At 64.4% G+C, this 27,411-nt stretch overlaps 4 protein-coding genes across 6 annotated transcripts; 2 read left to right on the forward strand and 2 right to left on the reverse strand.

Moving 5' to 3' along the window:
* Nucleotides 1–1,096: 1,096 nt before the first annotated feature.
* Nucleotides 1,097–5,084, forward strand: IL10RA (interleukin 10 receptor subunit alpha). Its single transcript, XM_084495985.1, has 7 exons — nt 1,097–1,215; nt 1,990–2,110; nt 2,219–2,397; nt 2,616–2,782; nt 3,165–3,315; nt 3,466–3,590; nt 3,707–5,084. The coding sequence occupies exons 1-7, from the start codon at nt 1,149–1,151 to the stop codon at nt 4,688–4,690; spliced, it is 1,794 nt and encodes a 597-aa protein (XP_084352111.1). The 5' UTR covers nt 1,097–1,148; the 3' UTR covers nt 4,691–5,084.
* A 690-nt stretch (nt 5,085–5,774) lies between these two features.
* SMIM35 (small integral membrane protein 35) lies at nt 5,775–12,411 on the reverse strand. The gene is made up of 7 exons (XM_084495986.1): nt 12,324–12,411; nt 11,081–11,228; nt 8,906–9,022; nt 8,621–8,654; nt 8,302–8,420; nt 6,688–6,789; nt 5,775–6,383 (listed from the first exon to the last, which is right to left on the reverse strand). The coding sequence occupies exons 2-5, from the start codon at nt 11,094–11,096 to the stop codon at nt 8,315–8,317; spliced, it is 273 nt and encodes a 90-aa protein (XP_084352112.1). The 5' UTR covers nt 11,097–11,228; nt 12,324–12,411; the 3' UTR covers nt 5,775–6,383; nt 6,688–6,789; nt 8,302–8,314.
* A 1,109-nt stretch (nt 12,412–13,520) lies between these two features.
* TMPRSS4 (transmembrane serine protease 4) lies at nt 13,521–20,060 on the forward strand. Of its 3 annotated transcripts, XM_084495987.1 has the most exons (13): nt 13,521–13,641; nt 16,212–16,245; nt 16,317–16,430; nt 16,533–16,685; nt 16,791–16,920; nt 17,162–17,263; nt 17,363–17,403; nt 17,882–18,041; nt 18,269–18,435; nt 18,709–18,804; nt 18,917–19,056; nt 19,295–19,444; nt 19,681–20,060. In XM_084495987.1, exons 1-13 carry the CDS (start codon nt 13,633–13,635, stop codon nt 19,690–19,692), a joined length of 1,308 nt encoding a protein of 435 aa, XP_084352113.1. In that variant the 5' UTR covers nt 13,521–13,632; the 3' UTR covers nt 19,693–20,060. The 3 variants fall into 3 exon arrangements, with proteins under 3 accessions (XP_084352113.1, XP_084352115.1, XP_084352114.1); XM_084495989.1 differs by lacking the exon at nt 19,295–19,444; XM_084495988.1 differs by lacking the exon at nt 17,162–17,263.
* A 2,086-nt stretch (nt 20,061–22,146) lies between these two features.
* SCN4B (sodium voltage-gated channel beta subunit 4) lies at nt 22,147–26,952 on the reverse strand. Its single transcript, XM_084495761.1, has 5 exons — nt 26,883–26,952; nt 23,588–23,751; nt 22,767–22,992; nt 22,471–22,600; nt 22,147–22,376 (listed from the first exon to the last, which is right to left on the reverse strand). The coding sequence occupies exons 1-5, from the start codon at nt 26,932–26,934 to the stop codon at nt 22,283–22,285; spliced, it is 666 nt and encodes a 221-aa protein (XP_084351887.1). The 5' UTR covers nt 26,935–26,952; the 3' UTR covers nt 22,147–22,282.
* Nucleotides 26,953–27,411: the final 459 nt, after the last annotated feature.

The following is a 27,411-nucleotide window of genomic DNA, read 5'->3' on the forward strand; positions in this document are numbered from 1 at the left end:
AGAGAGCAGAGCAGCGCCTGGCCGGGCTGTGTGCTCCTTGAAGCCCTTGGGCTTCGCAGGAAGGATGAGTCAGGGCCAGGCTGTGCTCAGAGGCAGGGCAGAAAGCAGAGGGCTCCTGCTCAGGAGTTTCAGACGGCTCCGAGGAGCCAGCCCCCTGTGCCTGCAGGGGAGCCACAGCTCTGCACCTTGCCGTGGTGGCCGCGGTGCTCTCAGTTTCTCTTGCTCTGTTTCTCTCTGTCCTTTCCACTTATCCCCCAGCGGGAAATTCCTCTCCACAAGGCAGAGCACTCCCGGCACATGAGGGCCCCTGGGTTCGCGCAGGCCCCAGGACAGCCCTCAGGCTCCTGTACTGCCTGCCAGGAGGCAAAGCAGAGGGCTTGTGGCCAAGCAGCCGGCTCAGCTCCTGACCCCCTAGGGTCACCAGCCGGCAGGACACGGCCTCGGGGCCCTGCAGTGTCACGGGTGGATGGGGCCGTGGCTGACAGCTGATGGGGCCCCGAGGACAGTTCAAGGGCCTCAAAGCTGGCCGTGCCCTGGCCACCACACGTAGGCGTTTCCAGGACACACAGCGGCCACGGGGCTGTCCCCCAGCCCCAGAAGTGGGCAAAACGAAGCAGGAGGGCAGGGGCTGAGCCCAGGGGAAGGGAAAGTGAGGGCCATCTCCTGGGGACAGCAGCTCTGAGCTGGGACCTGGCTGGCTTCGGCTGCTGTGGGGCCAGGACTTGGCACAGGGGACCCCACAGGGCTGCTACTGCGCTTGGTAAGGTCCCTGGGCACGATGCCTGCCCTCTGGGCTCTGCTTTGCAGCTCTAATTTAGTACCAAGGAGGCAGAGGCAGACACATGATGCACTCCTGTTCTCCCTTTCTTGGTGCTGTGCTGCTTTCTTCGGAAAAGCCCTGCGAGCCCTGCTCCTCGGGGCTGGGGGCAGGAAATGCCCAGCCTGGGCTGCAGGCTCGCGGTGCCTGAGTGGGTGGACAGTGAAGAAAAGTGGAAGTCGCTGCACTCTGACTTTCCTCCCACTGCGCTAACGCCTCCGAGACGTCACTGAGCCAGCCTCCGGGGGAAAAACAAGCGCTCGCAGCCTGCCGGAGCAGAGCTCAGCACCCCGCTCACCAGCACAGCACCCGCAGAGGATGCGGAGCCGGCATGGCCCCCTGCGCCACCGCAGCACTGGCCCTGTGCGTGGCCCTGCTCCTCGCCTGGCCGACACACGGTGAGTTCCCAAAAAACCCCGAGCCCCACGCTCCCGGGGGCCGCTCCGTGCCCCCAGCCCCGAGCCCGTGGCAATGGGGACTGAGACGTGGCAAGGCACGGGGGTGGGTGGCGGGGGGAGATGCTGCGATACGGACCTGCGGAGCAGGTGTGATTTCGGGAGGTCAGCGCCCACAGCCTCCTTCCACCCAGGGACCCTGCTTGGCCCTCGCCTTTTCTTTTCCTGATTTATGAGCCTGAAGCCTTCATTAGTGCTCCAGCAGCAGCCTCACTGATTACTGCCACCCGTTCAGCCGCGGGGCTGTTAACGTGCGCTCTGCGGGCGCCTGGCTGTTTGCTGGCAGACGGCGGCTGCTGAGGAAGCGAGCAGAGAGAGGGTGACAGATGTTATCGAGCGGTGTTTTGCTGCCAGGTGACAATACTGAAATTCAGGCAGGAGGTGTGAAAAAGTCTATTTTTCTTTCCAGGCAGTAGATGAGCAAAACAGGAAGGCTGAATCCAAACAGAGAGCGTGCTGGCAGGCAGCGGTCAGGGGGCTCCTCTCTGGGGCGAGGAAAGCCCCGAGGTGCTCTCGGCTGCAGGAGGGGAAGAGAAAGAGGGGGGATGAGCAAATGCTGAAGTGTGGGACAGAAATGGGCAAACCCCTGCCTGGGCCTGAGCCTGCAGCATTTCGGGGGGTGGGTGGACACCCAGGGTCGAGGTCCAGGCGAACTGCAGAGGTGGCCCCAGCTGGGAGCCCTCAGGGCAGCCTCGCCTGATGCCATCGGTCCCGCAGGTGAGATGCTGTCGAAACCCACGGCCGTACGCTATGACACGGAAGTGGCACATCACCTGCTGCGGTGGGAGCCGGGACACGACGCCCCCAGCAATGTCAGCTACGAAGTGGAGCACAGAGTGTGAGTACGGTGACCTGGGACATAGGGGTTGTCTGCCCGGGATCAGTACCAGCGGCAGTAGCCAGCACCACACAGCACCACGCTCACCCCAGGCGCTTCTCCCGGCAGCTATGGCACCAATTTCTCCTGGATGGCCATCCCAAACTGCATGAGGATCCAGGAGCTCAGCTGTGACCTCACATACTACACCCTGGACCCCGAGCGGCGCTATTTCTCACGGGTGCGAGCCGTGTCCGGGAACCTCACGTCCCCGTGGCAGAGGAGCAGCTCTTTCTCCCCGAGGGAAGGTAGGTGGAGGGCACGGGGCCAGCCCGCTTTGGGAGAGATGAGAGCATGGGGGCAATGTCCTTGTGGCTTCCTGCAGGGCAGCTGGTCCGTGGGGTGGGTTGGGATGGGGCAAAGCTCAGGATGGGTGGCAGCACAGCAGCACCAGGCTGTGCAGGAGCTCCGAGAGCAGCAGACAGGAGACAACCCTGACCCGCTCTTTAAAATCCCTCATCTCCAGCCAGCCTGCGTCTGTCAGGCCAGAGCCTCTCCGTGCTGGGCAACAGCATCCACATGCAGCTGCAGATGTTGTTCAGGGTGGGGAACCACACCGTTCGCTACGAGGACATACAGAAGCACGCGAGGCGCTACAAGGTGTATGTCAGGAGGACGCAGGACAACCTCACGGTGAGATGAGTTGCTGCTCCCCTGGCGTCCTCAGCCTGCAGGCGAGCGTGGGGACCCTCCCTCCCATGCGGTGCAGCTCAAGTTGGAAGACTTTTAAAAGTTTGATTTATTTTGTAAAGTACAGTCCTCCATAAATTTCAATATTGAGCCAGAAATTATAGCCACGTTTTACCATAGATATATGTAAACGTGTATAGATGTGTTTTACCTCAGAATGTTTTACCGTAGTGGGTCCTCCGGCTCTCGTGGGGGTTTGGGGTCTAGCTGCTATCAGCAGCTTTGCTAAGGGACCTTACCCAGGGGTTGGAGGAGGAGGGAGGAGAGCCCCAGCCCCAGCCCTGCCATGGGAGCTCTCGGGTACCAGCCCGCTCTCTCGTTGCAGTACGAATTTCTGGAGACCACCTCGGAGTTCCACATCCCCGACCTCGTCTGGGACACCGAGTACTGCGTCAGCGTGGAGCCCGATGTGGCCAGCCGGGCCATCCGTGCCGTGCGCACCCCCGAGCAGTGCGTCACCATCGGCAAGAGACACAGTACGTGGGGGAGCAGGGGACGGGGTGCCTCGCGGGACACTGAGCCCCCTCAGCCCCCAGCCCCGGGGAAGGGGTCTGTGCCCACCGCAGGGCGATGTGAGCCGCAGACGCTGTGGTTCCCACCTCACCGAGGCACGGCTTCTCTTGCAGGGCGCGCAGAGCTCGTTTTGAACATCCTCAGCACCATCCTGATCATCCTCTTCCTTTCGTGCTTCCTGGGGGCTGTGCTGGCCTGCATGTACATAAGGAAATCTGTGAGGCCGCCGTCCGTCCTGGTAAGGCAGCCGGGCACGCAGGCACCCTTTGTGGCTGGAGCAGGGGTGCTGGCTTGGGCAGTGGTTGGGCGCGGGGACAAAGTGAGGCTCACTCCCCTCTTTTCTCTCCCTCGCAGAAGAATTTCATAAAGCAGAGCTCGCTCTGGGTGGAGCAGGAGTCCTTGTCCTCGGGGATCACGGACGCAGACCCCGTCCAGCAGCTGTTCCTGTGCCACAAGGAGCCTCAGCAGCCCGGCACCCCCAGCAGCACCGGCACAGCCCAGCCACCCCTGGACACGGGCAGCGAGCTGCTGGCATGGCCCGAGGGCTGGACACAGCTCCTGGGGCTGGCGGGGAGCAGGGACTGCAGCTGCACCAGCACTGACAGCGGCATCTGCCTGCACACCTCCTCGTCCTCCTCGTCCTCTTCTTCCTCCTCCTCCTCCTCTTCCTCCTCCAAGCTGAGCCACTCCGAGGGCTGGGGCTACAAGCAGCAGCTGCCCGTGGGCAATGACAGCGGCGTGGGCCTGGAGAGCAGCCTCCAACACCCCGCCAGCAGCCTCGTGGATGCTGGGCACGGAGGCGAGCCCAGCCTTGGCCCCGCTGCGGGGCAGGACAGCCCACAAGAGGTGGAGTTTCGTGGGTACCTGCAGCAGTCCAAGGGCACGGTGGAGCCAAGGCAGGAGCAGAGCGATGGGGTGCCCCCCTCAGGATGTGCAGGATCCCCGTGGGGCCCGGCTGGCACCGACGTTGTGCTGGACGTGGACTGCTCCGAGCTGGCTGTGGCCAAAGGGTACCTGAAGCAGTCCTCTCCGCAGCCTCCCCGCAGCCACGCACTGGACCTTGCTGCCCCGGGGACATCTCAGGAGCCCCCTGCCTGGGACTGCTGCAGCCAGCTGGGGCCCCAAGCCCCCTCTCTGCTGAGCTATGGGGCTCCAGTTATTTCCCCGGCCTCCAAAGCCAGCCCTGAACTCCTGAAGATCCCCTTCGACCCGAGCATCTTCAACACTGACCTCCTGGGGACGCTGGTCACCTCCAGCCTCGGCACCAACGACTGGCTCACGCTGCAGATCGACCCCCTGAGCGTGCTCGACGGGGGCAGTAAGGACAGCCGCCTGTGAGCTGTGCCACCAGCCCCGGCCCATCTACCTCCTCCACCACTGCCCCTCGGGAGCAGCCACTCCGATAAGCTACTGCTGACCCCTGAATGTCGACGCCCCGGCACGGACTCCCCCGGGACTGCCACTTCTGCTCCTCCTGGGGCTGCTTCCCAGCAAGGAGCAGCCCCCGTGTGCCCTCCCAGCCAGCCCCAGGTGACACTAAGGGGACACGGGGACAGGCTGTGCTGCAAGGGCTCCATCCGTCCCTCCGGCGGCTGCAGGACGCGTGCTGCTGTCACCTGAGCCCAGCCAGGGCGGCCCCGCGCAGCTCTGTGCTCACTGTCCGGCCACTTCTCGTACAGATGTTATTTATTCTATTTAAGTTGTAAATAGAGAAGGGAAGAAGTGTTGGTTATTTGCTCCATTCGTCGTTCGTCCCCTTCCAAGGCTTTCTGCCTTCAGGTGGCATCCTCCCCCAGCGGACAAGGGCAGCGTGTTTCGCCTTGCACAGGGAAGTGTTTGCACACCAGAACTAGGCAAAGGCGAGCAAAGCCAGCCCAGCTGGAGCTTCACACCCCTCTGAGGACCAGGGCAGCTTTCCCAAAGGAGTGGAAGCTGCAGCAAAACAGGGCCCTGAGCCCCTTGTGGTGCTTTTACAGGGGGCGTGGTGCAGGGGAGAGGCAGGAGAAGGCAGGACCACCTCCAAGGTAGGGCAGAGCAAGCCTAGAATTTGGGTGTGTGTGGGAACAGCTTCTCTGTGAGAGTGGAAACAAGTGCGAAATGGGGGGACTTACTGCAGGCTACCTTCACCTACTGCCAGGTCACCGGAAAGTTTTTCCAAAGACACCTCGTTTCCCAGAAAGCTCAGTGCGGGATAGTCCCTCGTGGCGATGTAAACCCAGCTCGGAGTACTTTTTCCAGGTGAAAACCTGACTCACCGCAGTTCGAACATTGCTGATGCCCTGCTGCTTCCTTCTGTGCCTGGTGCTCATCACCCCTGTCTGAGATGCGCCCCTGCTGCCCGGGCAGCTCTGCCACCCGCTGCAGGGGACCAGATGCTGCCACCCCCCCTGCCCCCCCATCCACTCCTCCTCCCATTTCCACGTTATTTTCCTTGAGGTATTTTGGGGGTTGGGGTTTTTGCTTTTTTTCTTTCCTTTCTTTTTTTTTTTTCTTCTTCAACTTCCTCTGAAAAACGTAGTCATCAGAACCCGGCGTGACTTTTTTTACACTCCTGACGTCAAGCCCTGTGGCCGGATCCAGGGCTGCGCCGGGTGCTGCCGGTTCCTGCTCGCCGTGAGAGGCTCCAGCTGGCAGCACCCAGGGGCCGAGGGACGCAGCAATCCCCCCCTGGTGAGCGGCTGGGGCTCTCCTTTCAGTGAGACGGATGAGCTTGCCAGAAACCCACACACCCCGGCTTTGGTCGCTGAGAGCACGTTGGTCCCGCTGAGTGTGAAAGCTCCAGGCACTCACATTTTCCTTGCTGAAGTCACAGCCCGACACGCAGAGGATGTTCTTCTCCGAATCCCTCTGCAGGAGGTTTTTTCCTCCCTCCCCTGCTCCATGCAGCGTGTGGCGCAGCACCTCGGCCCGGGGGTGGGGGCTGCACCTGAGAAAGCACCTTTCCTCCCCACGCAAACATTTCCAGAGCGTTCGCAATAGCGTGGCACAAAGCCACCGGCACTTCACGGGAGCAAACCCTGCGAGGAGCAGCCTGGGGGAGGAGAAGAAAGGGGAAAGGCTGAGGGGTCTGCCCAGGACGTGTCCATCCGTCCCACCGCCTGCTGCCCATGGCACAAGCAGCAAGAGACTGGGATCCATGCCCCAGGACGGAGGGGAGGCACGGCCATCTCGTGCGGCCCCGTTCCTGGTGCTGTGCTGAGCCGTGCCCTGCTCAGGTCTCACCCAGGGAAGGGGAGAGCTGAGCTGCCCCCAGGCTCCCACAGCCACCCCTCGGCCCCTCCAGGCCACTTTCTTCCCACCCATGACCTCATCCCCTGTGGTTTTGGTCCCCTTACCCCCTCTCATGCCAGGGTGCAGGCTGGGGCTCCCCGCCCAGCTCTCGCTGGTTTCCCTACGTGCAGCCACACGGTCCCTGGAGTTTCTCTACTCTCCTTGTCCTTCCAAGAAAATGATTCATAAAAAAAAACATTCAGAAACGCCTCCCATGAGGGTTGCAGAGCATGTTGGCACAGGGTGCTGTGCTGGGCACCCCCTGGGAACCCGGCTGGATGTGTGCCCACACAACGGGGGCTACAAGGACATGGGCACGCAGCGCACACACGGTGGGACAGGAGCAATGTGTCCTGGCCCCTTCTTACCGAGATGCCACCAGGCCATGGGCACTGATCCCCATCCCACAGTGGGCTCACGGTGTGCCAGGCACGGCCCAGAGCTGTCCCACACAGCCCCGGGGACCTGTCCTGCTGTGCCCGAGCTCCCCTGGTGCCAGGCTGCTGCTCCCCATGTGAGCCACACCAGAAAGCCACAAGGCAACCCACAGGGGCTTTCTGACGTGTTCGCTCACAGGGTCAGTGCAGATGGCAGAAATTTCCACATTGGCTCAGATATTTGGCTGAGGGAAACGCGAAGCAGTCTCATTTCCTTGTGCGTTTTCCCCTATTGCACAAAGCCAGCCCTTTCTGCGGCACCAGGCTCTGCAGTTCCTCGCCCTTCTGCAGCCCTGCTCCACCTGGGACGTCTGAGCCACGGGGACCGTGGGGACAATTTCCTTCTCTTTGGGTGCTCGGGGTGAAGCAGAGCCCTGTTTTCTCCACTTCAAGCAAGGGGAGGCCGAGCCCGTGCCCCGACCCCAGGAGAGCAGCTGGCACCTTTCAGCTCTCCCCATGGCCGGGGAGGGGACCGCAGCTGCGGGGAGCAGATGAAGAAGCTCTGTAGAACAGAAACTGCTCTGTTCCAATTTTGGTAGAAATCCAGCATATCTGGGGGCAGTTTTTTGAAGAACTGAGAACAGAGGAACTCCCCCACGGCTGCTTTTGGTTGCTCTTTCTGTGGTCGCTGGCAGTGGGGATGAGACAGCGGGGGGGAAGCAGCCAGGGCCGCGCTGGCACGGGGAGCACACGTGCTGCAGCCCCGGACTCCTTTGCCCCCGGCCACGAGCCCGTTCAAAGTCCCACAGGGTACAGGGACAGCATTGCAGGGCTGTCCCAGCCAGGGGTGGCACAATGAGAGCCCAAAGCACCCAGCTGCACCCTGTGGGCACCCTGCTGATCCCAAAAGCTGTGGGAGGGGGCAGCCAGGGAACCCCCCCCTTGCCCTGCAGCAGCACGGGGAGCTCGCCGCACAGGCAGCAGAGCGCTGCAGCACGGGCCAAAGCCTGCAAGGAGAGAAATAAAACCAGAGCTCAGGGAAAACCCCTGATGCCCCACAGGCTCAGGGAGGACTTTCGGAGGAAAAACCTTGGGACTATCCCAGGGAAAGCCACAGCTGGGACTACAAGAGGGGAAGGAGGCAGTGGGGCACAGCGATTCTCACCCAGCACCCAAACACCGCTGGCCGCACAGCCCCGTGCACGCTGTGGGTGGGCTCTGCAGGGCAGCCACGGGGCCACGACGCTGCAGGGGGGTCACAAGTGGCTGGGAACACGCGTGGGGAGCGGGGCCGTGCCCTACCTGCTCGCCAGCCTCAGAGCCTCTGCTCTTGGAAGCGCACGTAGCCGCCCCCCGCCTCGCTCAGCAAGCCGCTGATGCTGAACGGTGGTGCCAGCTCCACCGCCACCGACCTCAGCCCGCTGCAGGGAAGGGAGAGGCATCAGGGGGCTGCCGGAGCCTCCTCGGGCAGCTGGAGGGTCCCCAGGGCATCATCATCCTGGGGAGGCACTGCCAAGCCCATATCCCACTCGGTGGGTTAGGGTGAGCATTGCAGCTCCGTGCAGAGGACACCCCGTGAGCCCCGGGTCCCCGGGGCTGTGCCCCACGTGGCCTCACTTACCGGCTGTGGTAGAGGTTGAAGACGAAGTCAGGCCCTGGGGAGGAGGGAAGGAGAAGCTGTCAGAGAGCCCTGCGGTGCTCAGCCACGTGGCTGGGCACTCGCCTTCACCTGGTGCTGCGGTGCAGGGCAGGGACAGGACAAGCAGCAGCACCAGGGCATCTCCAAATCCCTCCTTGGCCTCTGCATCCCCCAGCCTTGCCCCAGAGCCACCCCACGTGTGGATTTTGGGGACTGACAAGACGTGCTCCCATCCCCAGGCCCTGCAGCCCCTTTCCTTGTACTCACGGCGCCAGCACCAGCCCTGCTGGTAGCAGCGGACGAAGGCGTAGCCGAACAGCACCAGGATCAGCAGGGCCAGCCCCAGGCCCAGGATGAGCCCGAGCACACTGATGGGCTCCTGCCCTGCAAACCAGAGGGAGAGGGGGCTCTGCAAATGCCTGCAGGAGGCTGGGGGTTACGAACATCACCTGGGGAAAACGGGGCAGCCGTGGGGCTGTGCCATCCATCCCCGAGGCTCAGGGGCTCCCTGAGGCTCTCAAACCTTGGACACGGAGACACGGAGCAGCTGGCTTCCCCCAGAGCCCCGTGCGGTGACCCTGCTCCTACCACCACATCCTCTGCTGCCCCGAGCTGGGAAGGGAGCCCAGGGGGGAGTGTGGGTGACCAGACAGGATGGAGAGGCCGTAAGCAGGAGCCCACGCTCCCCGGCAGCACGTCTGCTCCTGTTCCGGCCCCGCCAGGACCTCACCGAGCCCCTGAGTGCATTTTGGCCCCAAAACCCTGCGTTATGGGGCCGGCACCGTGGCGCATCCCCACCCTGCTCCCACCCTCGCTGCTCTGGCGTGAAGCCCTTGTCCGGGGGGCTCGGCCCCGCACTTCTGCCCTGGTTTTGGGCACAAAGGAGGCGCTGCCGGGGGGCGCAGGGCTGCTCCCCCCCAGCACCGTGCCGGTTCCCGGCCGCGCAGCTCCCCCCAGAGGACGCGGCTGTCCCCGCGGGCAGGGGGCCGCGAACATCCCCGGGGGGATGCTGCCCACCCCAGCTCCCCGGGGGGGTGTCCCGGCCCCTGCTCCCCCAAATCCCTGCCCAAGTGCCCTCACGGAGCCTTCCTCGCTGTCCCAGCGGGCTCCGGATGAGCGCGGTCCCACGGGCACCCCAGCGTCCCCACACCTCTGGGGGTCAGGCGGGGGGGGTTGGGTTGGGAGAAACCTCAGAGCATCGTGTTACACACCCCGTGCCATGGGCAGGGACCCCTCCCAGCAGCCCAGGCTGCCCCCAAACCCCTCCAGAACAATTCCAGGGATGGGGCACCCACAGCTCCTCCGGGCAGCCTGTGCCAGCGCCTCTCCACCCGCAGAGTAAAGAATCCCTTCCTAGAATCTAAATACAGTAAGGAATCCCTTCCTAATACCTAAATAGAGTAAAGAATCCCTTCCTAATACCTAAATCTACCCCCTTGCAGCATAAAACCATCCCCCTTGCCCTATTACCCCACTCCCCAATTAAGAGACCCTCCCCATTTTTCCTGTAGGTCCCCTCAGATATTGGAAGGTTGCGGTACAGAAGGTGCTCGCTGCCCGGTCCCACCATTACCGAGTGCAGGCACAGCTCTGGAGGCTGCTCTGGCTGCCGTGCCCAGGGGGGGACAGCAGGATTTGGCCACCTCCCTGGCATGGGGACAGCCCCGCGGTGCTGCTCACCGAGGGGGGGCTCGGGGCAGGTGCCCTGCACAGGGACAGGGCGCTGCGCCTCGCGGCGTCAGGAGTGAGCCAGCGGAAAGGGATGAGCTAAGAGCAGCTAAATTTAGGCAGATGCCGGTGGGGTGAGAACATTTCCCCTGTGGTCACGGTGTTTACACAGCGAGCGACGTCCCAGCTTCACCTGATGGGATGCGGCAGCCGCGGGGAGCAGCAGCGCATCGTGCCGCCAGCCCTTGGGGTGCGCAGCAGTCAAGCAGGACCAGCCTGCCCTGTCCTCCTGCTGCAGCGTCCCGGCGGGCTGCAGGACACGTGGCAGCCCCTGGATGTCCTCCTGCTGCTGGGCCGGGGGCGAGCCAGGAGCCCCGGGACCCCAGCAGGGCTCTGAGGGCAGGGAGTCTGCTCCTGGAGTGACTCAGCGGGAGCTGCGGGGCAGGATGAGCGTGGTGCAATCGGCTCCCTGAATCAGCCGGCTGCCGAAACTGCCCTCTCCCCACGCCTGCTGCTGGTGGGAGGACGAGGGCGTGCTCCGTGCCCGGCTCCGTGCCCAGCCTCTGCCCTCTGCCCGGGAGGTGCTCCCTGCCCTGACCTCCGTGCACCCAGCAGTGGCAGCACCGCACCACGGCACAGCCAGGGGAACAGCCAGACCTCAAGACCCCGACCCCAAGGAGAGCAGAGGGCAGGGGAACGTCCCCAAGCCCCTGCTCGTGCTGTAAAACATCTCCTCCTCTGCTCAGCATGGGGAGAAAAGTGCCGTCTGCTTACCTGCCTCGGGGTCCATTCCCCGGTGCCCGACAGAGCTGCTGGAGGCTGCCTGTGCTGGGAGCTGCTGCAGCAGAGCCTGGTGCGTCCTGCCTGTCCCCTCCTGGCCCGGTGACACGGCCACCTCACCGCTCCTCGCCCGCTGGCTCAACTGGTTCCCAGGGGAGAAAGCAGAGCAGCCCTGGCAGGCAGCGCCCTCGCGCCAGGGACGAGGCTTTTTGCCTGTGCCCCCGCCCGGCCTCGTCTCCCTGCAGGGCTGGGGGCGATTTGTGCCCACGCAGGTGGTTCTGTGCTCCTGCTGAGGACAGGATCGGGGCCCTGCTGTCACCGCGGGGAGCCCGAGGGACAGGGATCCCCCCCCAGCAGCGTCCCCATCGGCACCAGGACTACGGGGTGATTCCTGGGCAGGATGGGGAGGCACTGGGGACGAGGTGCTGCAGACCCAAGGCCTCAGCAGCACCCAAGGAGCCCCGCAGAGCCTTGGGCCAGCCCTGCCTGGCCCCTGCCTGACCCCAGACGTTGCCTGTGTCACCCCGAGGCTCACAGGGAAGAGGCCAGGTGAGAACGGCTGGGGCTGGGAAGCAGCCGTGCTCCAGGAAGCAAAGCCCTGCAGGCGCTCGGGGCTGTGACATAACATCTGCAAACCTCAGCTCCTTCCTCAAAGCCTTCGCCTAACCTCAGAAGAGGAAGAGCCGCTCCCTGCGCTGCCACCTCCTGCCCCACGGCTGCTCTGGGGCAGGGGGACGGCGCTGGGCACCGGGATGCTCTTGGGGTCTGCCCCACGCTGCGAGGGGGTCTCCATGGGGCTGCAGCTCTGCACTTGGGGCTGAGCCTCTGCCCCATCCCTGCTGGCCTGGCAGCACCCACCTCTTGAGCTGCTTGGGCTTCTAAGTCACAGTTTGGTCCCTGAAAATGGGCAGTGGCCCAGGGTGGGCCGGAGAGCTCACTCCACCCTGCTGCCCCCTGAAACCCCCCAGCCACTCTCTGCCTCCACCAGCCCAGCCAGGGCATGCCGTGGCACAGACGTGAGCTCTGCCCCGATTCCCACCACCGTGCACAGCCCCGAAAACAGCCCACAAGCCCTCAGCTCCCACCCCAGCACCACACACCCCCTGCCAGCTGCTGCTGCCCCCACCGACCCCACACAGACCATGCAGCCAGGGACGAGGCTGCAGCCTGCCCATGTCCTCCCACACCCTAAGGGGGCCAGATCCTCCCCAGAGAGCACGGGAGCAGCACCCCTTACCTGCAGGAGGATGCCAGGATCCCTGGTCAGGTGAACAGTCCCCAGGGCAGGCAGGGTCCTGGATGCACCGGGGGCCTGGCACGGGGAGGGGACACGTCCCGGGGCCAGGAGCTGCAGGGACGTGATGCTCCGCAGCCCTCCCGCTGGCACAGTGCTCGCAGCTGGCAGCAGCTCTCCGGCTGTTGGGAAAGCTCGGTTACAAAAGGAGAAGGCAATCAGCTGCTCGGCAAGCCCTGCACACCCACCGCTTCCAGCAGGAGCCTGCACCATGCCAGGCTTTCTAGCCAGGAGCGGGGCCAGAGAGCGAGCTGCAGCCTCCCTGACCCCAGCCCTCTCCCTGCACCAGCCTGAGCCCCCAAACCTGCTGCCTGCCCTGCCTGGCAGCCAGCTGCTCTTCTTCCCAGAGCACCGATTCCTGGACATGCCCAGCCCACACCCACGAGACATTCACAGCTCCACGAGCTGCCCGAGCACCCAAAAAAACTCTCTCCTGAAGCAGGGCTGGGGGCTGCAACCCCTCTGCCCACCCCTGCCAACACCAGCGAGTTCATCCAGCCCCAGGCAGCGATGGGGGGATGCCCACCCAAGGACATCCTTCTCCACGGGGCAGGGATTTTGGAGATGCCACCAGCAACCTCTGCAGCATCCAGCTCACTGGGGTCCTGCAGCCAGCCCGGGGCAGCAGCAGCAGCACCCATGGGGCCAGAGCCTGCCCCCACCCATGGGTCACCTCCCCAGCACTTCTCGCTTTGCTCCCCGTGTCGCTGGTGCTGCAGGCACACGCAGACTGAGTGACCTTAGAGGCAGGGGCATGCGGCGGCCCGGTAACCTCGCGCATCGCCTCGCCTCCTTTCCTCCTCCACCTACAACAATCTGTATTTAAAACAGCCCAGCACAATGCGGAAGAGCTGGACAAAGAGCGGGGAGGCTGTGGTTCCTCTCATCATCGGGAGAGGGGCACGAAAAAATCCTGCTCTGTCGGTCGGCTCACTCAATAACTTATTTTGTGACAGTGGCCCCACGGGTGAGTCACCGCGCAGCGGTCGATCCTCCGGAGATTAGCAGAGGTGATGGTGCTGCTGATAGACCGGTGTTATATTACAATACAAATCATAATTCCTGTTTCACAACTCCCCTTGTGGGTTTTAAGGAGTGCTCAGGCGGTTCTGCCCCAGTGTCAGCACCGCGCCGGCACGGGGCGCTGGGAGCACCCCCGGCCCCGGCTCCCTGGGCACTGGGGCACCCGCGGCCTCCCCGTGCCCAGGGTTTCTGCTGGGTTTCTGTGCACAGAAGACCCCCCAGGAGCTGGATGGACATGGTGAGTGCCTGGCAGCCTGCTCCCCCTCCTCTGCCCCTCTCCGAGCCCCCAATTCCTTCCCCTGGGTATGAGCAGCCGGTGCCACCACCACCTGCAGCCCAGCTGGTGGGGGGGCCTCATGCTGGCACCCACCTCGCAGGGGTAAAAAGGCAGCCCCGGCCCAGAGCTGCTGCCGCCCGGGCAGGGCAGGGCTTTACCTGCAGCAGCAGCACCCTGCCGTGGGGGTAGAGGCGTCCCCAGGACATTTCCCTTGGCCCTGTCCCCGAGCAGGGGGCAGGCAGGGCAGGCACCGCGCACCCCGGAGCGCCTGGCCCCACAGAGGGCTGGTCCCCAGGCAGCTCCATGGAGGGTGCCCCCGCTCGCCTCGCAGGGCAGGGGACGTGCAGAGAGCTGCTTTCCGCAGAGCTTTCTTGTTTTTCCTCAAGCACAGCCCCAGCCTGGCACGCAGCCCCTCCCCGGGAGGGAAAAGCCTCCCTTGACGGAGCAGCCGTGCGTGGCCCGGCCTGTGGCACCTCGAAACCCTCCAGTGGTGACACAGCGGGATGAGGAGCTCAGTCCCTGCGCGGGACCAACACCCGCACCCAGCCGTGGTTAAATCCCCTGCAGCCACGGGTATACCGGGTTCAGAGGGACCCAGGGACCCGTCCTGGAGCTGATTTGGGGCAGGAGCATCCCCCCTGCGCTTGCTCAGGAGCACAGAACTCATTGAGGTCCCCACGGCTCCTGGGCTGGTGTTTGTGCTCGCCCAGCCGAGGGGTCACAGCTGGATTCGTGTTCTGCCAGACAATGGGCAGGGGAGCACAATGAGCTATGGCAGCAGTGGGTTCCCAAGGCAGTTAGGTGCTTACACCCCCTGCAGGAGCTGGCTTGGCTCTTGCTTCGAATGAAACCGGTGCAGCTCGTGCTTTTAGGTGGCTTTGGGATTACGTGGGTGCTCTTGGAGAGGTCCACTTTGTAGTGAGGATACTCTTGGACTGAAATACAAACCAAATCCCCACTGGACAATGCTCACTGCAAACAGCAGCACCTCCACGTCGCCCCTTCCACCTGGTTCTGCCCCGCGCCCCCCGCTGCCCCTCGGCCGAGGCCCTGGGACCGTTCCAGCAGGAACCGTTAGCATCCCATTATCTGGGCCATCCCCAGCCCAGGGTGACACAGGAGGCCAGCATCAGGAAGGACCAGCCCTGCACGCCCTCAGCCGGCTCCACTGGAGGCTGGAGGTGGCGTTGGGAGCCAGCCGGGCCGGCGTTGCAAAACTCCCCGGGGTGCTGCAGGCACCGTGCGTGCCCATAAGGAGCCGGCTCGAGGGAATTTGTCCAGGGGACCCAGGCTGCAGAGGGCTCAGACACAGCCCCACAGCCCCACCAGCAGAGGCAGGATCCATCCCTGCCCTGCACAGGACACGTCTCCTTCCCAAGCACTGGAGCAGCCCAAAGCAGCAGCCCGAGCGGTGCAGTGGGGCCACGATGGGGAGGAAACCATTGGTGTGTTAACCCGGGGCCGGGGCATGGCTCCTTCCCTGCATCTCCAGCCGTCCTGAACTGCTCTTCACAGCCCGGATCCGTGGGATTATTGCAGTGATTTTGTCTCCTTTACCTCCCTTCACTCTGGGTCCAGGCCCTGCAAAAAATCTCAAGGCTTACCTGTGGGGTCCAGAAGCAGCAGCTAAAGAAGGGGTCTCACTCTGGGCTGGATGAGCATTAAATGGGGCACAGGAGAGCTGCACCCCGCTGAGTCTGAAGGCAGGAGCCTGCTCACAAAATGCACACCATCAGGAAGCAACAGCGAGCTGCACGGCACAAACACGGGTGGGAGGAACACGCAGGGTCCGCCTGAAACCCACCCAGCGGGGCTCCAAGCGCAGCCCAGCACCACACCGGGCAAGGTGCCTGCGGGAGCACCCCTCCTGCAGCCGGGCATCCCCCAACGGGAGCTGGCACGGACAGAGCCGGGAGGGAACCGAGCAGGATCAGTGCCCGGCTGTGTTTGCCGTGTCTCCTAGCAGCAGCACGGCCCCCCCAGAGCCCTCGTTCCCTGTGGCAGCTCTGCCAGCCCTGTGTGAGCACAGCCGTGCTCGCTGGAGCACAATGGGGCTGTGCCGCTGGGTTTCTGTCCCCAAACTGGGCCGGCCGAGGAACAAAACCCCGCGGTGACATGTCTGGGTGGCACAGCCCGGCAGGCACCTGCAGTTTGAGTCAGGGCTTCTTGGTGCATCAGGAAGCGGTGCTTTCCTCAAACCTGGAGTTTTAAAGCCTGCGTTGCGTTAGGACAGTAAATCTGTGACCGAGCAGCTGGGACCTGGAGCTGTGCTGGTGACAGCCGGGGAATGGCCCCGCTGCTCACCCCAGGTGGTGCTGCTGTGGGACACGGCGTCCTCCCAACACCACCTCCGACCCCAGCAGGTCTCTCAGGCATCCTCAGCTGCAGGCTGGGGCAGTTTCCCTGCTAATCCTGCCCACGGGCCTCGAGTGAGCCAAAAAAGCTGGTCCCTGGGCTGCCCGGGCAGAGCTGGGCCTTGGTGCTCTCTGGCCTTTCCACCTCACCGACTGCTTTTCCTCTCTGCTTTGCAGGACCCAGCCTCCGAGCGGCTGAACGGCGGCGGAGGTAATGCCCACGGGGCCCGGGGTGCTGGGAGGGGGGCAGGCAGGGCAGGACCACCCTCCTCTGCGTTGCAGGTCCCAGCACCAGACCCAAAACCTGCTCGGTGCGGCGGTCCTGCATGCGTGTCGGCATCCCCGTGCTGGTGGTCGTGCTGAGCCTCGCCTGCCTGGCTGGGATCGGGCTCCTGGGTGCGCCCCTGCTCCCCTCTCCCTCCTCCTGGCTCGGCCGGGGGCGGCTCTGCCACCGTCCTGCTGAGCCAGCTCGGTGCTGAGCTCCCCGTCTGCCCCCAGTCAAGGCTTACCTGGAGTACCACTACTTCTTCTGCAAGCAGCCCCTGAGGCTGCTGCCCCTGGCGAGGGTCTGCGACGGGGAGGCAGACTGCCTGCACGGCGAGGACGAGGCCAGCTGTCCCCAGCACGTCCCCGAGGGGCTGCAGGCTGGCGGTGAGCCCCGGGCACCTTATAAAACCCCTGCCTGCAGCTGCTGCAGCGAGCCCCTGCCTCCCCAAATCCCCCCCTGCCAAAGGATGACCGTGTGCCTCCCTGCAGCCCGCGTCTCCAGGGACAGATCCATCCTGCAGGTGCTCAACAGGAACACGGGAGCCTGGTCCTGCGTCTGCTACGACCACTTCAACCTGGCCCTGGCCAAGGCAGCGTGCGAGCAAATGGGCTACAGCAGGTGGGGGGCTGCCGTCGCCGCACCCCTCACCTTCCCTCCCTGTATTTGGGACCTGCCTGTGAAGCCTCCACCCCTTTAGGACTTCATACCCCCACCTTTGGCTCAATCCAAGCCACAAACCAGGTTCCCAGGCTGCCAGGGGAGCCCCAGCCCCAGCCCCAGCCCTTTCCCAACACCCCCACAAGGAGCCGGGGCCACGCACCCCCGTGCCATGCTCTGACCCTCGCCCCCTCTCTTCCAGCACCCCAAGCTTCCGAGCAGTGGATGCGGGCGCAGGGCAGCCCCTGCCTCCCCGCGAGCTGGTGCTGAGCGGCGGCAGCCTGCAGGTGCCCGAGCCGGGCAGGTGAGCACCCGCTGGGGCTGTGCCACCCATGGGAGCCTGCCCGGCGCCAAGCCGGAGCCGCTCCTGCTCCGAACCCAGCCCTTTTCCTCCCTCTTCCAGGAAATGTCTCTCCGGATCGGTTGTTTCACTCGTTTGTTCCAGTAAGTACGGGGACCTGGCTGCGCCCTGCGGGTGTGCAAAGCCTCTTGCTGTTCCCGGCACAGCCCCTTGTGCCTCGAGAGCTGGGCTTGGCCCTCATCCCGGCCCTTCCCTGCACAAGAAAACTCAGATTTAAGTGGTGCTAAGCTGGCAGAAAAAATTGAGACACCTAGGAGGGGCTCACCCAGCTGCCCAGATGGGTTTACTTTTGGTGATGAATTACCCTGAGGAAACAAAGCCAGCTGGTGGCTCAGAGGAGGGAAGGCTGGGATGAGCGGTGCAAACAGAGAACAAAACAGGGGGGTGCCAAGTGTCCCAGCACGGGGTGGCACGGGCAGCATCACGAGGGGCGAGGTGCCCAGGCAGGAGAACCTCAGTGGGTGCTCTGTGGGTGGAGGAGAGCAGAGCACGGGCTGCTTTGCTCCCCCCTGCCGGAGCTAACATCTCGCTTTGCCCCTGCTCCGCGCCACCCGGCCAAAGGCTGTGGCGAGAGCGTGAGGACGCCGCGCGTGCTGGGCGGGAGGCCGGCGGCCATCGAGTGGTGGCCGTGGCAGGTGAGCCTGCAGTACAGGACGGAGCACATCTGCGGGGGCAGCATCATCGAGCCCGGCTGGATCCTCACCGCGGCGCACTGCTTCAAGTGAGTCGGCCGCTGCTCATGGCACCGCGCCGTGCAGGGGCTCGGTCAGCTCCCCGGGGGCAGGTTCCTCTCTCTGGTGGGAGTTTGAGGCCACGCGTTGATTAAATGTTCCCTAATTAATGGGCCTGCGCAGGGCTTTGTGCCCCCTGGTCCATCGCAGCTGGGTGATGCTGAGGGTGCAGGCACGGAGGGGAAAGGCAGGAGGGTTAACACGTGTCCGTGCCCAGGAACAACCCCGTCATTCCCAACTGGCGAGTGAAGGCCGGCTCCGACCTCCTCTCGGGCTCCGTCACCCTGGCTGTGGAGAAGGTCTTCCTGGCCGAGGTGACGCCGCCGTCCCCCAAGGACAACGACATTGCCCTGGTGAAGCTGCAGTCCCCCCTGCAGGTCTCAGGTGAGACGTGGTGCACATCGCCCTGAGGGGCTGGGTGAGGAGAGCAAGGCTGAAGGTGGCCAAGGCAGCGAGCGGTGGTGCAGGGAGCACTTTGCCCTAGCACCTAAATGCCTCTCAGCACCTCTCACCCAGCTGTGCAAGCACCTGGGGTCCTGGGCTTCCCATGCACAGGGTGTGGGGGGATCGAGGCATGAACTGCCCGCGCTGTGCTGGCTGCATGGGGTGCGGCCAGGCTGGGCAGGGGCACCTCACCCAACGCCTCCTGCCTTGCAGACAGAATCAAGCCCATCTGCCTGCCCTACTTCGACGAGGAGCTGGTGCCAGGCACGTCCCTGTGGGTGACAGGCTGGGGCTACACGAAGGAGCACGGTGAGCGGGACGGCATCGAGGGATGCGCCCCGGGAGGAGGGCAGAGCCCCCCAGCAGCGCCCTTCCTCCCTGCTCCTGGCTCTCCTGAGTGGCCGCGCTGCGTTTTGTGCAGGGAAACTGTCGGAGACCCTGCAGCAGGCGGAGGTGAAGCTGGTCGACACCACGAGCTGCAACCTGGCTGCGTACCACGGGGAGGTGACGGAGAAGATGCTGTGTGCCGGCGTGCCGCAGGGCGGGGTGGACACCTGCCAGGTGAGGGGTGGCACCGAGCAGATTTGGGGGCCTGCTCCCCAAAGAAGGGGCTGGTTCCTCCCCATCTACTGATAAACCAGCCACAAGGGTGAGCCGCAGGGATTTGGGGTGATGTTGACAACGCTGGGTTTACCCACTTCTTTCCCAACCCTGGGAACTGAGCTCTGGGTGGGCAGAGCTCTGCGTCCCCGACTGTGCCAGGGCTTCCTGGCCCTGCTCAGGTGCTTGTCGTTCCCAGGGGGACAGCGGCGGGCCCCTGATGTACCTGGGCAGGCACTGGCAGGTGGTGGGCATCGTCAGCTGGGGCCAGGGCTGCGGCACCCCCAGCACGCCCGGCGTCTACACCAGTGTCCGAGCCTACCTCAACTGGATCTACGCTGTCCGCAGGGTCAGTGCCCCACAGCCAGCACCCCGGGAGCGACGTCTGTGGCTCTTGGCATGTGTCTTGGGGCGGCCACAGGCTCCTCGGTGGCTCTGCAGGGAGGGGAAGTGAGGTGGTGGGACCCGGGGGGTGCTGGGGCACGAGGGGTGCCAGGGTTATTGGGAGCCCAACCAGCACCTTAAGGATGTGACTATTTAAGCTGCCCTCTGCAATTCCTTCTCTCCTTCTCTCTCTGCTTCCAGTCAGAGCTCTGAGACCTGCCGGGACAGGTCCCCCCCAGCCTCCCTCCCCGTCCCTGTGCTCTTGGCTGCCTCGGCTCCAGCAGCAGCTGGGACCAAGCTCAGTGCCGGAGCCGCGCGGTGCCTCCTGAGCCCTCCCTGGCTCCGTGGCTGAGGACACCAGGGGCCGGCCAAGGAGGCAAAGGGCAGCTCGGAGCAGCGGCCACCGATACCACGAAGGAATCTGAGCGGCTCAAGCTCCCTCCCGGAGAGAGGTTAACTTATTGCCCTGTGCTGAGCCTGCGCTGTCGGGCTCGACGCTGCTGTTTGCTCGTTACTGTTTTACAGAGAGAGCTGATGGTTGTGCTATCCCCATTAAAGGAAAGGATTTGTGTTTGTTTTTTTTTTTCCACGCAGCCTCGGAAGGCTTTGTCCCACGTGCTCTCAGGACCATTTTTGTGCCCCCTGCTGGGAAGCAGCAGCCCCCAGCCCAGGACCAGCAGCCACCCAGCTGCCGCTGCCCAGCCCCACCACCACCCGCAGCAGGCGCAGGCGGAGAGGTTCCCGGTCAACTCAAACTTTATTTCACTCAAGGCAAAGCTAACTAACCCCCTACGGTGCAAAATGCCTCAGAAGTCATCGCAGAGTGTGTGGTACACGCCCTGCGTGGATTTGCAGGGATCCCTACATGTGTTATATATGCTTACACACGGATGTGGCTGTCGCAGCTCACCCCCTGGCCGTGCCTTTGCCCTGGCACAGCCCCCGTGGCTGCGGGGAGCCCCAGCAGAGCTGGCACGAGCCCCTTTGGCCCCCCCAAGCCCAGCACCCCGCACACATACGTGCATGGATGGAGCTGCATTTCCCAAACTGGTGATGCTGGCGCCGTCCACCAAGCCAGGGGAGCGATCCATGCAGAGCCCGCGCTACGCGGCGCTGCGGCCAGGCCCCATCTCAAAAAAGGCTGACGGGTTAGGACAGCTAAAAACAGTTCTTTAAAAAAAAAAAAATCCCTTCCTGCCCTCGCCATCCTCTCCCCTTTCTGCAAGGGTGGGCTGGGGGCTCAGGGGGGCTGCGAGGAGGTCTCAGGCTTCCTCCCAAGCTCTCATGCGTGATCAGGGCACCCCACAGCCCTCGGCAGCAGCCTGCCCTTCGCCCTGGGGTCTCGGAGCACGTGGCAAAGCAGCACGGGGAGCCTCGCACCCCCCGGGAGGTAAATGGGGCTTGCTGCACCCATTTCACAGATGGGAAGACTGAAGAACAGCAACCAGTGGATCACCTGGGGGTCTCGAGGAGCAGGGGGGGACTGGGAGCCTGTGCCCAGCTCCTATTGAACCAGCAGCCGAGGAAACCTGCCCCAGGCCACTGTCCCCACGTGTCAGGGATGCCCTGCAGCTGTCTTGGGTAGGGCAGCCCTCAGCTGTCCTCCTCTGCTCTGCCCCCAAATCCTCGCACTGCTCCCCTCGTGCTGCAGGGAAAGGGCTGGGAACAGCCCCATGCTGCCCCGGCGGGTGGAGGGGAAACTGGCAGGGAACAAATCGCGCCCTAAAGGCCAACCTGAACTGCATCTGTAGGGTTAACTCGTCCCCTCGGTGTTCCATGCCTGCAGCCCTTGGGATGAAGGCTGGTTTGTGCTACACTTCTCCTTTCCTCAAGAGCCCAGGGAGGCTTTTTGGGGTCCCCTGCACGGGGCCAGCACGACGGCAGGCACCCAGCCCCCTAACGCTGCTGCTCCCCCCATGAGGACCCCCAGCTCCCTGAGCACCTCTCAGCTGTCAGCCAAGGAAGCCCCGCAGTGAGCCCTGCTCTTATCCCCTTTTACAGATGGGGAAACTGAGGCACGGCAAGGCCCCGGGGTCACCCCACCAGCCCGTGGCACGACCAGGAGCTCCACCACCAGGGCCCGACCGTGCCACAGTTTTCCTCCAGGAGAGGGAAATGCAGCCAGCCCTTTTCCCAGGGGAATCTGATATAAAAATATCCGCCTAATGAGTCAAGCCTCAGCACTGGAAGCATCCCTGCTACAGGAGGGGGGGGAGAGGAAGGGCAGAACCGACACCAGCCCGGGGAGGGACCCCTCGTGGGGCGCCAGCCGAGGAGCTGAAGCCGAGCCGATCCTGCAGCCCTGCTCCCCCCTGGCTCTGCCCCACGGGCCAGTCCCTCCGCAGCACCTCCAGCCCCACGGCGAGTTTCGTGCACCCTCACCCTGCTCCCAAATCCACCCACACAAAGCTCAGCGTCAGACCCAAACGAGACACCCCCATCTCATCACACCCCCAACCCCCGGGCACGCCGGGACCCCCAGCCACCCCCTGCCCTGCACCCAGGGGTGCACAGCCAACACAGCACCCACCGTGGGCTCCCCACGCACCCAGCCCCACTTTCCTGGGCACAGGGCAGGGCAGGGCAGGGGGCTGGCTCATCCCAACACCGTCCCCATCCGCAGGATGCCCCCGTCCCCGCCAAAGCCGTGTCCCAGAAGCGGTGCAGGTTGCAGGCACGTGTGTAACAGAAACGTGTCTCGAGCGTCGGCAGTTCGGAAAGGAAACGAAAGGGAGAGGCTTCTCCCCCCCAGCCCCATCCCAGCTCCCTGCCCTGCTGGGGGCCGGGGGCTCCATGCGCTGCTTCATGCCTTCGGGGGGGCTTTTTGTTCCGCCTTGGAGCCCGCCAGGCCGTTCTCCGTGTTGTCGTTGCCCGAGGAGCTGACCAGGCACTCCTTCCTGGGGGAGAGCACGCGGCTGCTGACACCCCCGGCCCCCAAAACCACCCCCCCCTCCCCAGCAGCATCCCCAAGGGACCGGTGCCCGCACTCACTTCCCATCCTGCACCTTCTTGATGATGAAGAGGATGACCCTCTTGACGAGCATGAAGAGGATGAGGAGGCCGAAGAACCCCCCCACGACGCCCACGATGATGAGCGTCAGGGTGTTGTCCGTCTCCTCCACTGCCGGGGACAAGGAGCAGAGGGACCTCAGGACGAGGTGGGGGGCTCCCAGCAGCGCTGCCCCCCGGGGACCCTGCACCTCACCATGACCAGGAGCCCCAGGGGCACCTCGGCTTCTCGCCCCCGCCACTCGGAGGAGCAGGACAGCAATAAGGCTGGCACTTACTCTTGTGGACCACGGTGAGGATGATGGTGGCGTTGTGCTGCGCGTTCTTCTCCTTGGGGTTCTTGACGTGGCAGGTGTACTTGCCGGCGTCGCTGAGCTCCACGTCCTTCAGCACGATGGAGATGTTGTTGTCCTTGCCCGTCGTCGAGCCGACGAACTCCACCCGCGGGTTGCGGCTCACCAGGAAGGGCTCGGAGGTTTTGCTCTTTATCTTGCCGTGGTAGATCTGCAGGGGCAGGGGTGCGGCACGGCGGGGTCGGGGGGACCCCGAGCGCTCCACGGACACGGGGACCCCGGCGCCCCCGGCACCGCAGGCCAGCCTCCCTCTTGCAGCCACGGCATGGACCATGCAAAAGCAGGAGCACCGGGGCAGGAGAGGTTCCTTTCCTCGGGCTATAAGCACCGAGCTGCTCCCAACAGCCCTCCTGCAAACTGCTTGAAGAGCAGAGCGTGCCCAGCAGGAAGCAAATCTGAGCAGCCCTTAGCATCTCAGAGCAAGCGGAGGAGGAGCAAATCAACCGTATTTTGCCCTAAGTGCGGACCTGCACCTGAACAGCCAATTTATGACCCGTTTATGGAAAGAAATGAACCTGGAGGCAGCAGAAAGAGCAGAAGAGCTTTACTCCAAAAGCACAGACATGCACGGGTGCTCGAGTCCCCCTGTTTGCACCACCCTGTTCCCCCAGAGCTGAGCCTGCTTGGAAGGAGAGCATCCTGCGGGAGGAGGAGGGCAGCCAGCTGAGAGCCCCTGAGCTGCTCGGCACCGGCATCGCTGGAAAGGCCCTGCCAGGAGAAGAGGCAAAGCCCGGCGAGCCACCCACCATCTCCGTCGAGTTGAAATACCACGTGAAGATCAGGTCCTGGAAGCCGATGCAGGTGGTGAAGGTGCAGGGCAGCAGGACGTCGGAGCCGTTCAGAGCCAGCACGGTGTTGGTCTTCCCCACGGACACCTCCAGGGCCAAGGCGATGGCGAGGACATACAAACCTGGCAGGGAGCAGAGCGTGAGGGCACGGCCAGAGCACAGCAGGGCTGTGCTGCTGTCCCCTTAGCCGTGTGCTGCAGCAGTGTGGGACAGCAAACGCTCCTGCCCCAGCCCCACGTCCTGCTCCTGCAGGGACCCAGCTGTCTGCTGCCTTCAGACAGCGCAGATTCGCAGGGATCCAGAGCGTCACCAAAGATAAGGACGCAAATCAAAGCCCCGATGCGCCTGTTATCATCACAGAAGTTGTTATCCACAACTCCTCCAGCTAAGCCTTAAAGTGTGTGTGTGGGGAAAAAAGCCGAAAGCCAAGCTGAGCTCTCTGTTCTACACACAAGGAGCTCCCACACTAATTAGTATTTCTGCCCTGGGCGGCCGCCAGCCTGCCCGTCCTCCACCCCGGCAAAGGGCTCATGCTCACCAGGCAGAGCAGCCTCCCCTCCTGCCAGCCTCGCCTTGCCGAGCTGAGCCTCCTGCTGGGGCTGGGGGACGACCTTCAGAGAGCAGGACACGGCTCACCCAAGCCTTGGCAGATAGCAGTGCTTCGAGGGAGCCAGTGCAAGCCCAGCTGGGAGAGCCTAGAGCGCCTCTGACAGCTGCTGGGTCCCCCATGGGGAACAGCTGAGCAGTCCTGTGCATGGCCCCAGCACCACAAAACCCCTTCCCTGAGGGCAGGGGGTGCTTGGCTCCGGGCTGGGGGAGCAGCCCCACTCAAACAACCCCACCAAGTGCCCTGCACACCGCTCCCAGAGGTGGGACACTGAGGGGACCCCTCCCCGCAAAGCTCTCCCCGGGGACTCGGGCACTTCGCCCCACCGGCCCCGGAGCTCCGAGGAGCTGCCCGCAGCTTCAGGCTCTGCTCCCCGCAGCCTCCCGGGCTGCTGATTTATTCTCCCCCACATGCCCGTGCTAACAGCTCCCCAGGCACGTCGCAGCCCAAGCCAAGCCCAGAGCCCTGCATCCTGGGCTTCGGGCCCTGCTGCAGTGCTGCAGCGCGAGCACTGCAGGGGAAGAGTTACTTAACTTCACCAAGAAGCACCTCGTGTTCTGCTACGGAGGCTTCCTCCGGCACCACAGAGCTGCTCCCGGCAGACAGAGGGCTCGTGCATTCACCAGGCTCTCAGCCCAGCCCCAGGGATGCTACAGGAGGGCTTCACGGCCAGGAGTGTCCTGGGGAACAGGGGCTGGCGCCTGCAGCAAGGTTTAGGGGTGGGAGCCTGGCTCTGCAGGGGTGCTGGGGCCGGCAGGGTGCTGCACGGGGACAGTTACTCGCAGGAAAGCTGACTCTTTGAGGCTCGTGACACTTTTAATCCCGCCTGCCCCGGTTCTAACATCAGCAGTGTAACCTGAATTGCATGCACGGGGCAAACGGAGGCTGATCCTGTTCCTGTCAAGCTGTGGTCTCAGGAAGAGAGGCGATAAGTTACCACTAAATAAAGCACAGAGGAAACGCGGGGCAGATCGCTGCCTCCACTTGCCACACCACCTGCCACTGTTACTTCTCCACATGCCCAAAGCTGCTGCGCTTTGGACCCCAGCACCCTGCTTTGCACCTCTCGGGGCCATTCCTTGCAGAGGGAAAGCCCCTGCCCAGGGGCTGCCTCTGCCCAGGGGAACAAGACACAGGGACGGGGAGCAGCAGCCCTGCTACGGAGAGCCTTGGCTGCCTGCTCTCTGCTCTGGCAGCCAGGGTGGGCATTGGGGGCAAGAGAAAGCAGCAGCAGCCCACGGCAAGACTTTCCCCACATAGCTGGGGGCACTTTGCTTGCAGCCCATCATCAGCAAGAGGGGCTGGGAGCCACGGCCCTGCTGAGCACACGGGGTTCACCTGGACGGCTGCCGGATGCCTCCACCATCCACGAAAAAGCAGCTCCATAAAAACTTCCATTGCCCATAAAAATCAATGTGAGCTCCTGGCACACAGAGCAAGCCGTGCCTGGCTGCCCAGGTTCCTGTCTGCACGGGCTAAAAGGGAGCTGGAAGCACCCCGAGCCCAGGCAGGGGCAGGACAGCCAGGACTGCCCCTGCCCGTGGGCACCGACAGCAGCTCCCCTGTGCAGCCTGGAGCCCGCTGCCAGTCCCTGGGGAGTCCCAAAGCACCCAGAGCAGCACAAACACCTCCCCCTCTCCCCTCCCAGCCCACCCCAGCATCCTGGGGGACAAGTCCCCATCTCCTCCCCCCGTTCCCTGCTCCCCAGCACCCCCGAGTCTCTCCCAGCCCCACGCTGAGAGCAGCTGGCACCGCACGGAGCCGGGGCACTGCCACCGGGGAACAGCACCCAGAGCCCGCAGGCAGCCTGGTACTTACACGGCTCTGTGCATCTCCAGCTCACTTAGAATAATCCTAAGGGCTGTGCCCTCTAAAACACCTTTCAAGGGAGTTTCCCAACAGCAAGCGCTGCAAACGCAGCCTTGGCTTTCTGGCTCCCTGTGCCCCCCCGAGCACCAGGACCGGCCCCAGGACGAGCCATGCAAGCACGGGTGCAGCGGTGGGCGAGGGCTGATGCAGGAGGCTTGGAAGCATCCCAGGGGCTGCAGCAGGGAGGGGAGGGCTGCGAGCCCCCTCCTGCTCCGTGCCCCCGGGGGAAGCGGGGACCTCCCGGCGCCGGGGCTGGGCTCATGCTCCGAGCGGTGCGGGTTCACCGGAGCAGTGCAGAAGCGCATGCAGACGGCTCTTTGACAAAAGGGACTGTAAAAGGACGACCTGTGGGCGGGCGTGCTGCGGCAGCATCTGCTTCCCTCCGGCCATCCCCCGGCGGGTGCCGGCAGCGGACCCCGCGCAGCACCGAGCGGGGCAAAGCGGGGCGCAGCCGGCGGGAGGCAGCGGGGGCGCCGGGGGCTGCGGGCAGGGCAGGGGCTGCAGGAGGCACTTCGGAGCCCTCTCCCGGCCCCTGCTGCGAAGTCACCTTGGACAAGTCCCTTATCCGCGGTGCTTCGGGCTGCGGAGCAGAGACGATGCCGTTAGCGCGCAGCGGCCGCCGGCTCCTCGCGGCGCAGGCAAAAAGCGGGCGCCGGGACGGGGGGAGCCCCCGTTTTGGGGTGGCGATGGGTGTGGGGGGGACACCCCAGGGCGGCGGTTCCCCCAGCTGCTGCTGCTGTTTCTGCTGCTGCTGCTGCTGCTTTCCCCGGCCCTTACCCAGCAGCGCTGGCAGCAGGAGCGGCGAGGCGGCGGCGGGGCGCGGGGCCATGGCTGCGGCGCGGGGGGGGCCCGGCTGCCCGCAGCGCCCGGCTCTGGCCGCCCCCGCCGAGGGCGAGCCGTGCCGGGCGGAGCCGGGCCGGGGGGAAGGAGGAGAAGCAGGAGGAGGAGGAGGAGGAGGAGGAGGAGATGAAGGAGGAGGAGGAGGCGGCGCCGCGCCCTCCGCCGCGCCCCTCGCCGCGCCCCCGCACGCCCCCGGGGTGTCCCCAGGTCGCCCCCCCGGCATCGTTTGGTAATGGGAAAAGCCCCCCCAAAAACACGGGGCTGGGGCCGGGCAGGGCTGGACTCGGGCACAGCAGCAGGGCGACCTCGGCTGTGCCCCCCCCGCAGCCCGAGGAGGCTCCGAGCATCCCTGCGGCCGCAGAGCAGGACGCGGAGCCAGGGCGCGGGGAGCAAGAGCTGGCGCCAAAGGGGAGGCGTTGGAAACTTCCCTCGTCTGCCGTGAGCTCGTTCCCGCTAATTGCGTGCC

Source organism: Aythya ferina (assembly GCF_964211825.1).
Source record: "Aythya ferina genome assembly, chromosome: 22".
Lineage (NCBI taxonomy): Eukaryota > Metazoa > Chordata > Aves > Anseriformes > Anatidae > Aythya > Aythya ferina.